General features: G+C 37.6%; 3 protein-coding genes across 6 annotated transcripts; 1 reads left to right on the top strand and 2 right to left on the bottom strand.

Moving 5' to 3' along the window:
- Nucleotides 1-189: 189 nt before the first annotated feature.
- On the bottom strand, nucleotides 190-2,540 carry LOC118433607. Of its 2 annotated transcripts, XM_035845695.1 has the most exons (4): nucleotides 1,939-2,531; nucleotides 1,761-1,878; nucleotides 1,499-1,700; nucleotides 190-1,076 (listed from the first exon to the last, which is right to left on the bottom strand). In XM_035845695.1, the coding sequence occupies exons 1-4, from the start codon at nucleotides 2,062-2,064 to the stop codon at nucleotides 944-946; spliced, it is 579 nt and encodes a 192-aa protein (XP_035701588.1). In that variant the 5' UTR covers nucleotides 2,065-2,531; the 3' UTR covers nucleotides 190-943. The 2 variants fall into 2 exon arrangements, with proteins under 2 accessions (XP_035701588.1, XP_035701587.1); XM_035845694.1 differs by having other exon boundaries at nucleotides 1,499-1,878; nucleotides 1,939-2,540.
- Nucleotides 2,541-3,861: 1,321 nt separating this feature from the next.
- Nucleotides 3,862-6,483, top strand: LOC110862610 (uncharacterized protein PB18E9.04c). Of its 2 annotated transcripts, none has more exons than XM_035845715.1 (3): nucleotides 3,862-4,123; nucleotides 4,196-5,079; nucleotides 5,159-6,483. In XM_035845715.1, the coding sequence occupies exons 2-3, from the start codon at nucleotides 4,201-4,203 to the stop codon at nucleotides 6,221-6,223; spliced, it is 1,944 nt and encodes a 647-aa protein (XP_035701608.1). In that variant the 5' UTR covers nucleotides 3,862-4,123; nucleotides 4,196-4,200; the 3' UTR covers nucleotides 6,224-6,483. The 2 variants fall into 2 exon arrangements, with proteins under 2 accessions (XP_035701608.1, XP_021967519.1); XM_022111827.2 differs by having other exon boundaries at nucleotides 5,156-6,483.
- On the bottom strand, nucleotides 6,410-11,339 carry LOC110862647. 2 transcript variants are annotated; one of them, XM_022111826.2, is made up of 11 exons: nucleotides 9,695-11,339; nucleotides 9,537-9,629; nucleotides 9,105-9,477; nucleotides 8,870-9,041; nucleotides 8,664-8,773; nucleotides 8,392-8,598; nucleotides 8,169-8,318; nucleotides 7,937-8,099; nucleotides 7,729-7,838; nucleotides 6,874-7,666; nucleotides 6,410-6,790 (listed from the first exon to the last, which is right to left on the bottom strand). In XM_022111826.2, exons 1-11 carry the CDS (start codon nucleotides 9,779-9,781, stop codon nucleotides 6,739-6,741), a joined length of 2,310 nt encoding a protein of 769 aa, XP_021967518.2. In that variant the 5' UTR covers nucleotides 9,782-11,339; the 3' UTR covers nucleotides 6,410-6,738. The 2 variants fall into 2 exon arrangements, with proteins under 2 accessions (XP_021967518.2, XP_035701607.1); XM_035845714.1 differs by having other exon boundaries at nucleotides 6,410-7,666.
- Nucleotides 11,340-11,844: the final 505 nt, after the last annotated feature.

Genomic DNA, 11,844 nt, shown 5'->3' with positions numbered 1-11,844 from the left:
TAAAAGTGTAGGAATCATTCATTCAAAGTGCGTCAATCCCGAAAGGTCAGGTCACTCCTGCTCCACAAATTATCACGGATTGCATAAGGTGACAATAAATCAAGTCGTCCATATCCACTTTTTTTTAGAAATTCTTTACATGTTTAATTACATTGTGCATATGTAAATATGTATGAGATAAGCGTTTACATAGTTTTTAATAATTTTCCAATTTATAATTTTATTTATTTGTGCCTTATCGGGATTATTGATAAATACAATGCAGGTAGATATCACACTCAGAATGTATGCATTAAAGTGATTATCATTTTTATTCATATTCCAACAGGATGTGACATCAAGTCTCAAGTGTGAACGGTGTTAACAGTATTAATCGAGTCCCCATTTATCACAACACGTGGATTTTAGATAATAATGTGCGTTTAATGTCTCTTTTAGCGTTTGATTCAATGGCAGGACTGGGTAATATCGGACATTTAGAGGACAAGAGCTTATTTAGTCGCAAGTCGGATATTGATACCATTTTGGTTTTACCAGTTATCAAATTCGTATGGATTCACATTTATGTAGCGAAATAGGAAATTTCTGGCATTTAGCTTTCCATTCGAATCCTGCAGATACATAAATTAGACAACTCGCATTAAGAAATCGATAAATTTTACTTATGCATATCACATCAATGTCGCACATGTAACAACAAGGCCGTATTGATTAAGAAATGAGCAGGGCAACTTATTAGCTAAAGCTCATTAACACATTGACGTCATTTCCACAGGAAAAGGGAAGATAAGCACATTCTGAGCATCCACAAACTGCATTATTAACTGATGAACCGAACCATTAAAGTTATAATTTTCTCACTCACAGACACCACGATCTGTGAGATGAGCTGTCAACAAGTTGACATGTTTAGTAATAAATCACTGAAAACAAAATCGTCTTCTTATTGATTACAGGACCAAAAAGAGCTGCAAATTGAACCTGCAGCGTGGGCTTGATTGACTAAAATAAAACTCCAGCGTTGAGACGGATTGGTTTGAAAATTGCAATCTGCTGCGTGTAAAACGTGGTTGTCGCTGTTGTTAAAAAATTAAATTAGTTTAATTTGTAATTCTGAAAATGTGTTGTAATGCAACTGACAATGGAGGTGTCCCAGCATATGCTCTCAGATTTTGATCAAATAAGTCTCAATCGATCACAAATTTAATTAATATGAAATTAGCTAAAGACACGATCTCCCAATGGACACGTTTGGCAGAGATATTTGCATCTAGAGAGGAGAAAACGGGTCCTCACGTTGACAAATTTTACACTTTCTAAATTTACTGCGCGTTTTCTCCTCATCAGATGCAAATATCTCTGCTAAAGCGTATTGGGAGATCGTGTATTTTGCAAATTTCATATTAATCAAATTTGTGATCGATTGACACTAGTTTGACCAAAATCTGAGAGCATACGCTGAGAGACCCCCATTGTTAGTACAATTTGACAATTTTACCCATCGCTTTGCAAGCACTTTTTATCCCCAGTGTCATAAATGGCATAATACTGCGTCATGTTTTTAACAACTGAGAAGAACTGGACATGAGTTGGGAAATAAATGATAAACTCTCCACGAAGCTGGGCATTCAAGTCCCTATCCAAAAGCTGAGAGTAGAATGATCTCAGCTTATATTTCCTTTTAACACCGAACGAATCGCCTGAGAAAATTTCATACATGCACAAAGTGAGGATTATTTCAGACGCATATGATAACGCACTTATTCCCGTGATAACCCACTGCTGGTCATGACTATTTGTACAATTTGACGAAATTGTGAGACCTCGTTTAAAAAGTTCCACCTTTTCGCTGCTAAGTATTGGTCCAACTGTGATACACTGAAACATCGTAATTATTACAAGAATGCCAATGAATAACCAGCAAAATTATGCATGTACCAAATCGTCTTGTGCATTTCGTATGAAATACGCTGCATGGTCCGCCAATCCCAAGGAAGGTGGAAACTCGGTGTAAAATATTAATATCAAAAATAGGACACTGTGAAAGGGTGTCACTTTAGTCATGTTATATTATTAAACTTATTTCAAGCTAAAATATATTTCAATAGAATACTCAACACACACTGCGGCGTCTATCTCATTTTAAAGCAATTGGAAGTATGAAATTTCAGTAATTTCATTATCGCATGTTGGCCCACTTAGCAAGTTTGAACACGAACCTATGTACATACATACCAAGACAGATAGATACATTATTATTTCACCCGTATATGTACATGCATATTATTATATGGCCACCACAACCTACAAAATATTGTCGATAGTACACATTCATTTACGACAAATTGAGACGACTATAATTACGTATTATTGCATATTTTCTATACTTTGTCCAATTTAGGAAAAGCTCTCATCGAAAATTTTTCGGCATCAATGCATGCATATTTCAACCGAAATTATTTGACCATGCGGGTGTAAGTAAACAAATAAATAAATATTTCCTGGTGACAAAGATTTCATAAATCGATATCAAAATTTCTCCGTCAGGTCTTTGCACTAATAAATTCATACCGTTGAAAATGAAAGGTCAAGCAACCCAATAGTTTAATTTTGGAAATAAATAAAGACGATTCCTCCATCCAGACATACATGCACCATTTACAATAAAATATTCATATTGTCCAGCAAAACTGATGACAGTCTACGTACGTATGAATGTATAACTTTCTCCGGTGCTGTATGAATGTACATACTTTCCCCACGTTGTCAATTTATTTGAGCTAATAATTGGCTCCACGCTTTCCACATGCATATTTACATACTATCCAAATTTCCTCGGTCTGATATTTCATTTTTCTAATCTGCATCAGGGTTCGGAAAACCCCGGGGTTTTTCTAGAAAAACCCAACCCCGCGGGTTTTTCCGGGGTTTTTGGGGTTTTTGTGGGTTTTTGGGTTTTTGTGGGTTTTTGTAGATTTTGGGGCAGGTTGAACCAAAATTCTTTAAATTATATATTAGATAAAAAGTAATTTAATATACGATTTTGACATGCAATTTTAGGCGTTATCATTGAGTTGGACTGTTAAATCGAAAATTCATATTTCGCATGCAAACTTGGAAATATGCAATAAAACTTGGAAATTCAAGTCGCACATGAAAATTCTCAAAATTTTATGATGAATCCGTCAATTTAATTAGCATTGATTTAAGTTGTAGTTTAAGGGATTTTGTTTCAATCTGTCCCAAAATCTTACAAAAACCCCGGAAAAACCCACAAAAACCCCATTAAGCATTAGGGTTTTTCCGGAGATTTGATACCCCAAAAACCCACAAAAACCCCAAAAACCCCAACCCACAAAAACCCGGGGTAGCGAACCCTGATCTGCATGCAGAAAATGGGACGTTCACTTGAACCCGGTTATTGCCCACGTACTCGTACTCGTACCTAACCGCTGTACACAACTTGTGTAACACAATTGTGCATGCAAACTTTGCATCACGTCAAAATTAAAAAAAGAAAACTTTTAAAGTAGATCCTTCGGCATTTGCTGAATGATTTCGGCACAGAAATTTTCTACCATTCCTACGCCCTTGTTTGTCTTGAGAAATGCATAACTGCTCCAGATTAATTTCTGTGTCACCACAAGAATCGTGTAAGCGTTCGATATTGGAAAACGTCAACAAAGTGCAATGGATTGGCAGCAATGCAGGCGTCGCTCAGTATCAGGCTTATCAATAAAGTGTCTTAAGAGGACTTTATTTGCATTGAATAATGAAGAGGTATTGATTCACACTTTTGTACCAAACCATTAAACGGTTATCGGTTAATTCTCCTTAGTTTTAGTGCAAGTTCTGAATAGGCTAGACTGTCAACTGCAAGTAATAAAACCCAGCATTGGGAAAATTACTTTATTAGATGAGTTTTCTCTCTGAAGTTGAACATGTAACTTTCACACTATGCTTTTGACCTGGAATTAATCCTTAGCGTCAAACAGTTCCTCCAGTTTCTAAGAAATTCTCTCTGCAAGTGTTTTTGATGTCAAATAATCAAGGACATTGTGTGGCAAGCCTGACCGAATTGGATTCTTAATATCACGACTTTGGTGGCACGATTCCACGAAAGGTATGCAATTAATTTCTTCAAAAAACTTGCGTGCAAATATTGTCGCTGTTACATAATTATTTAAACATTTAGCCGGAATGTTCCCAATCACATCGGCTCGTGGCATTATTCACATAATTTCCCTACTTTCTCCGCTCATTTTTCTCTCAAATGTATCATCTGCAGATGAGACGGTGGGATTTGGTGAGCGTTGCACAACACCACAACGCAAATTGAGAGCAGTAAAAATACAACAGAGGCAAAGTCCCATCCTGAAAGTTCAAGTCCACTCTGATAATCATGCAAAGTTACAAAACTTGTTCAACAAGTTGCAATCTAATCGTGATGATAACCACGTGACGGATGAGAAAGTTGGAAATGTAAATATCAAGTATTTCGCAGAGGAACAGCTGGAACAAGCAGCTGATATAAGCCCATTGAAACAAAGGGATTCATATGATGAACCCAATTACTTGACTGATGATGAGACAAGGGCTGGGTCGTCGCAATCAGATTTTGATGATAATTTTGAACAAAGACCAATGCACCCAAGTTTATCGAGATCGTTGTATAATGGAGAAAATTTTGAAGCAAGGTTCGCCAGTAATGCTGCAAAAATGGAAGATTTAACCACAAATTCTTCTCAAGATTATACACCTTCGCCTCAAAATTCTTCCCCATTTGTTCAAATGTCACTTGCAGATCCAATTTCAGAAGAATTGACCACTAACGGTGATGCAGCCACTTTCACAACTTTGCCTCCTGATGTCACGCCTACTACGTCGTCCACTGATTCGACAGTGAGTGACACTTTTAAATTAATTTCTTTGACTCAAAACCAAAAGTCAACGGAGGAAACTAATCGCAACGCTGATGAGACTGGGAGTGACACTCAACCACAACAGGAGACTTTGACAACTGTGATGATGAGTCAAACTGAGACGACGACGAGTATTTCGAGAGAATTTAGTTCTCAAGTGAGTCTTTTTATTACCTATTTATTTACATGAATATATGCACAAAATTAGAAAATTGCCTAATTTTTGCATGCAGCAGCTTATGACTGATGGCATATCATCATCCACATGGATGGGACAAGATGGGACGACGTCTCAAATCATTAATACGACGCCCATGGAACTTGTCACATCGCCAAAAATGATGGAGACAACGGCACAAACTGTTTCTCAAGCGGGGGTGACAGCATCCGGAGAAAGTTCTAGCTACACGAGCAACGAGGCAGTGCTAAGTTCCACTACTCAATCCATGGGTACTGATCAATTTAGTTCAGCGTCTCAAATAACGACAACGATACCTACGACCTCACACATGCAAGATGACCCTGAAACAACAACCTCACCAATGCCAGACTTGGCTAGCATCACCACCACCGAATCAATTATGGGAACAACTCAGGTGCAAATGTCAACGTCTCCAAATTCTTTATCAACATTCGTCCCCGAAACTTTATCCACTACATTGCCAAGCATTACTACAAACACAAACAGGGCAGAACAGGATTCTGTATCCACCACTCGAGTAATGGAAACGACGACTTTTTTCAGCCCAAGTTCAACGATATCATCAACATCTGAGTCAGATTCGAGCGATTCGAGCCCAGAAACAAGCTTATCTGCAAAGTCAACAACAACTCCGCTGGCACCGGCGACGACTAATTCACAAAATACTGATAAGTCAACGACTGATTCATCCATAACGCATGATAACAACATCAATCCTACACAACTAACCACTTCATCAGAAATAGTTCCTGACCAAAAAACAAATTCTGATCATGATGATATGTCCACTACTCGAATGTCAATCATCACCACATGGCAGTCCTCATCACCACATGCTGCTTCCCATGCCCCCGAAACTTCAACCTTAAATCCGCCCCAATTTTATTGCAACGTAGCCCAGTGGTTGCACTGCGATACAACTAATTTCACTTGTAAATGCGGCGAGGGGATGAGATACGACGAGGAGATGGCGACATGCGTTAGCGAAGTGGGGAAAGAATGCCAAAACGGTGGTGAAAGCAAAAATAGCACCAAGTCGTGCATTCACACCATTTCACAATTACAAGCTTGCCACTTAATTTTGTATAAAATTCAATAATTATTCGCATCCGTACTTAAAAATGTTGAAGGTTTCGATTCTTCTACTGCTTGGCTGGCTGGGGTCAATCATCGAAATCATCGAAATCATCGAATCGACTCGAATATCACGCACGTACACATGCGAAAAATGATCTGTGTGATGTTTGATCTGAGTTCTACAATTGAGCTCGTCACTGCCATCCTAATTAATTCTGACAAGATTTATTAACTGAATGTGTAAAACTGCGATAATATCAATAAAGAAAATAAGCATCTTTACCTGGCAGTCAAAGTTATAACTTATTCAATGGTACATATAGTTATGCAAAAATTGAACAAAGATACATTTGTACTTTATAAATGAAAATGTGGTAAATTAAACAACTAATTCATATGTATACAACTATTGCTACATAATGGTTCATAGCTTAACCAAACAAACTAATAAGTCATATGCATTTTTTTATAACAAAGTTAGAATTATAATAACAGACTTAGAATTATAATACTTGGGATCCGACGTACTTCAAATTTTTATAATACCGTTTGGCGGATCCAGGACCGTTGTATTGGTGTCTTACTATTCCTATATTCGGGAAACATGTTTTAAGTTCCATATTAAAGAAGTTTATGCTTAAAGGTTTATCATGTCCGAAATTTTCAACGTACAACGGGTACACATCACTTTTTAACACTTCTTCGTTTTCCTCCATGGTAAAGTTGCGCAAGATCCAATCGTGTGTTAGAACAGTTGATGTTATTTGACGTGACGCACGAGATGATCGTTTGTCCATATCATCTCGCTGGACATATTGGCCATCCAAATCCGACAACATTGCAGTAGAGTCGGCTTGGTTTACCTCCACTTTTTCAATTCCCTTATGCTTGGATTTTCCATCCTTTGCTCTCGTCGCGTGTATCTCTTTAAAGGTTTTACCAACCTTCCTACCGAAAGCCATTTTACTAATCGTAGTCTGATTTCTTGTTGAATTCTTGTAATGAAAATACACGTCATTCTTATACACGAAATGATCTTTGGAAGCAATGTAGTTCGTCTTCAACCATTCTATAATGGCACAGTTTTCTTGATCGAGGAGGTTTTGTTCTTTTGTTTTGTTTTCCTTGATCGCCTGTAAGACTTGTCGATCTTCAAAATTATTCATATGCATTAATTGCTGGCTTGTCTTTGAAGCATCAAGTAGGATGTCACTGAGTTTGTCAAGATGGAAATTCCATGGGGTGTTTGGCGTCACTTCCGATCCACGAATAAACAAACCAAAGTTTGCGATCGAAGCGACGGTAAAACGTGAGAAGGGTACTTTTCGGTTGAGTTGGTCCAAAGTAGGGAGGATGACTCTGATTTCAGGGATGTTTTTCAAGACGTCCAATATGGGTGCGAAGTACGGCTTAATATCAAGAAATCTGCGACATGGTGAGTGAATACACACAGCATCTAGAGCGGCTATAAATTATTCATAAGCATTAGTTGGTTATATAAAATTAATGTACACCTGGGGAGTGTACCTCTTAAGCCCATTTTGAACGTCACAGCACCATGGTTGGATGTCATATACACGTTTAGAGGCTTCGAGTCATCACCAAAGTAGATCATCTTACCACTTTGTAGAAAATATCTACGTAAATACAATCAGGTAAAACTATGAGAATGAGGACTTGTGTTACTCTTATCATGATATACATAAACATGGAAATAGTCCCAAGAAATTGTTACCTAATGCCGCAACCTCTGGTTTTCCCCTGGCCGTGACCAAGTGACTGGTGCAAACATGCGGATGCTCCGTGGCATACAGATTCGTAGGTTGTGAAGCCAATCAGAAGATGACCGTTGTACTTTTTATCTTCTCCACGGAGGGGCGTGAAGTACAGCTTGTGTACTGCACATAAAAAAACATGTTTCGATGTAAGTTAAATTAATGCATATGAATTATTTCCCTCAAGCTTACTTTCGTCAAAGGAATCGCCTTCTTCATAAAATATTACACCATTTTCTCCCCATGGTTTATGCAAGATTTGTCTACATTTTTGCTCCTGGTACTCTGGATTCTCCATGCAAATGAATGATGTAGAGTTCACCGTGATCTGTTCGTTTGAATCTACGTAATACGATTAGCATGTAACACTTGAAACTAATTTCCTTCCATGTGTATACTACAATTTAATAATTACCGGAGGGTCGTTTCCAAAACCCGTAGTTAGAGATTGAAGCTACTGTGAACTTTGAGAACGGTTGCTTGGTTTGAACAAAGTCAGCAGTCGGAACAATTTTCGCAAGATTGGGGTTTTGGCCTAAAATATCCACGAGTTGTTTCGCAAAAGGCAGGCACAGCATATAGTCCTCAGATGGACAGTGGACGCAAACAGCGTCCAACATTCCTTTTAAATGAAAAGATTTATATTAATTTGAGATTAACCTATGGGTATTTAAATTCAAGAAATACCTCTGAGACCCATTTTAACATATGTAGCCACTGCATTCGTCGTCATGTAGATATCAACGTAGTAGGCTTCTTTAGGATTATAATCCATGCTCCCATTTCTTAGGAAATAGCTAAAGTGACAAAAACATTTCATAAGTATATCTTGCATTGCATAATATTAATCCACGGTAGTTTATGCAGGAATAATTCGTATGCATTATTTTTACCCAACGCCGCATCCGGATGAACTTTCATCATCGTCAAGATCGGCACTAGAGCGGGATTTTCTGCTGTTCGAAGCCATGAGACATGAAATACTTGTGTTCGAAAAATTTATTAGAATATGCCCATTTAGTTGCTTGTCCTTTCCTCGGAGTGGTTGGACAAAAATTCTTTGATCTGTAAATTCATAAAACATAGCATGTCATGTATGTCGAATCTGTGACACTTTTATACACATACTTGCAATAAGTTCATCCCCCTCCTGATAAAACAGGAGCCCATGCCTTCCATACTTCATACATTTGAGGGAGCGATCTGGAGCGATCTGGTTCGATCTGGAGCGATCTGGTTCGTTCTTGTCGGGGGACAATGTTTGTTGATTGATACATATAGATGATTGTTCTTCTTTCGGCAAGCGCTGAGTAACCTGTGGTTTTACTAAAGTACCTACGTCTGGTTTAATTTTGGAGTTTGCCGATTTTTTAGAACTTGCGTCATTGTTCTCCTCAGAACCTTTCTTCCGTTTAGCTCCAGACAGGGTGTGGGAGGTTCGATGTGGCATAAATTCAATCCTATTTGCTTTTGAACTTCCTCCAAAGTTAGGTTTGCCACCCTGGAATCAATATTACTTATTCTTATGCATGTTTCAATTAGTTTAATCTATCTTATAACCTGATTTGGGAGTTGGAAGTTTTTCTCCGGCTTAAAATCTTCCTCATCGTCGTAGCCTGTCTTTCTTGAATTTATTAGTGTTCGTTCAGCCTCCTATTTGCAATCAAACACTTGAAATACTTGTCCAATGGTCATATATTTTTAAACATTTCTCTCACCTCCGCTTCTTGCTCCCATTGTTGTAGATTCTTGAAATTCCATATATTGTCGTCGTTATCCTTATCCGTGAATTTTCGAGTCGACATTTCTTCTAGCTTAAACAATTAATTTTGTGGAGGAACAATTAAAAACATCCAGAGTGTTCGTGGTAGTGGGGCTGTGATTGGGAGCACTTGTTAAAAAATACTGCACAGCAGTTTGACAGGATACAACACGGAAAACCTGGTTGCTTGCTTTCGACTCACTTCTGGCGTCCATTTTAAGCAATCCGTCAAACGTTTTGTTATAATTTGGAAAATATATTTATGCATGTACAATGACCATACCTTTGACTGCGAAGTAAAAATGTTTATTTTCTATATTGATATTGTCGCAGTTTTACTTTTTGCAAACAAAGAACACATTCAGTTCATAAATCTTGTTTGAATTAATTAGGATGGCAGCGACGAACTCAATTGTACGGTTGGTAAGTTGGTAGAGCAATATATTTTCTTATTGGGTTATAAATTAACTGATTAGACGAATCTGAGACTTATACAATCTTATGCAAGTATTGTCATCGTGTCAAGTGGCGTCTGCGTCTGGTGCAATGAAACCATGAAAATGTTTGCAAAAGCACCAACTTTCGCATACATACATACATAAGCACAGTTTTGTAAATTACAAATGATATGTAAGTATTTTTTTTGCAAATTATTTATCATAATAAGCACCACAGCAGAGTATGAATTTCTTATGTACTTTGCCAACCAGGGGAAATATCCACATGTACGCATTCTCTTTATCATTAGTTGATGAAAGACTAATTAATACGCATTTTAATAACTGAAACTAGTTCAACAAAGTTCAAAATTCCTTGGCAAGCGCAAATGCATATACACTCATTCTTTTCATATTTTGTCATAACCCACCCCCTTAGGATGTGAATTTCGCATGGATGCCAGCATGGAGGATTTATGAGATATACATAAAAATGAAGAAGACTTGTACGATTTTTTAAAACAAATTCCACAAATCCTCCATGCCGGCAACATGGTAAAAATTCAGGCCACAGAAACACCTTTGTCCCTTAACAATCTTTCTTGGGCGACGCAGATGCATGCAAATTCATTTTTTTCATATGTACATGCATGATATTGCCTTCACTAATGAAAATATGTTATATAACTATTTTATAGTAATTTTTTTTTAATTAACAAAAGATTTGAGTCATTTATATTACTCAAATGGGTGTAACGTCATTAAGAATGCTGCCTGCATCGCCGAGAATATTGGTCAGGTGGGAATTTGCCAATGTAAGGAAGGATTTTTACCAGGGACGGGTGGAGATTGTTTGGTCGGGCTAGGGTTTCCTTGCGTAATTGTAAACGCGTCAAGTAGCCTGTCGTCACCCCCTTTGTCCTGCTATCCGGGAATGAAATGTACTAAATCCCACGAAAATGGTACTACTGGTCGTACATCTTGTTCTTGTGAGGAGGGCTATACCCCCGGAAAGCCAGGAGAGTTGAAATGCCTTCTGAATTATAATGCAAAGTGTGATTTTGATGATAATCCGTGTAACACTTTCACATTTCTAAATTGCTCAGCCGCCACGAACGAGTGTAAATGCCAGGATCCTTCTAATCAAATGTGGGACGAGGTGGGACAAACTTGCGTCGCAATTTCGGGTGCCAAATGCATGCTTCAAAACGACAGGGAAGGTAGACGGCTTAATTGTGTTAAAAATGCGGAATGTAAATTACAAGATGGAGGAGATGATACTAAGAAGGGCCCAATAATTGCAAGTTGTGAATGTGTCAAAGGCCATGAGAATGACTGGAAGGGAAATTGTCAAGCTAGAAATAGCGGAGAAAGTGGGGCAAGAATGGGAGGATTTTTTGCAATGTTACTTCTGAGTTTTACACAATTAATAATTATATTTAATGGAATGTGATCATGATTCAGTTAAAATATTTACTTATTTTTATCGTTAAAGCTTATTTATTTACCCTGCAAGCATGAGTAAGCGTTTTATTTTGCATTATAATGTAAATTATCAGACTGAATAAAATAAATCCTCATCGGACAAATGATTCATACTGTTTTATTTGTCGAATAATTATTGCGAATCGCAAAATGCGAATTTATGCTATTCCATCAATCCGAATAT

This window comes from Folsomia candida, unplaced genomic scaffold, assembly GCF_002217175.1.
Source record: "Folsomia candida strain VU population unplaced genomic scaffold, ASM221717v1 Fcan01_Sc063, whole genome shotgun sequence".
Classification (NCBI taxonomy): Eukaryota; Metazoa; Arthropoda; class Collembola; order Entomobryomorpha; family Isotomidae; genus Folsomia; species Folsomia candida.
Note: the sequence above shows the minus strand (reverse complement) of the source record. Positions and strands in the feature narration are given on the sequence as shown.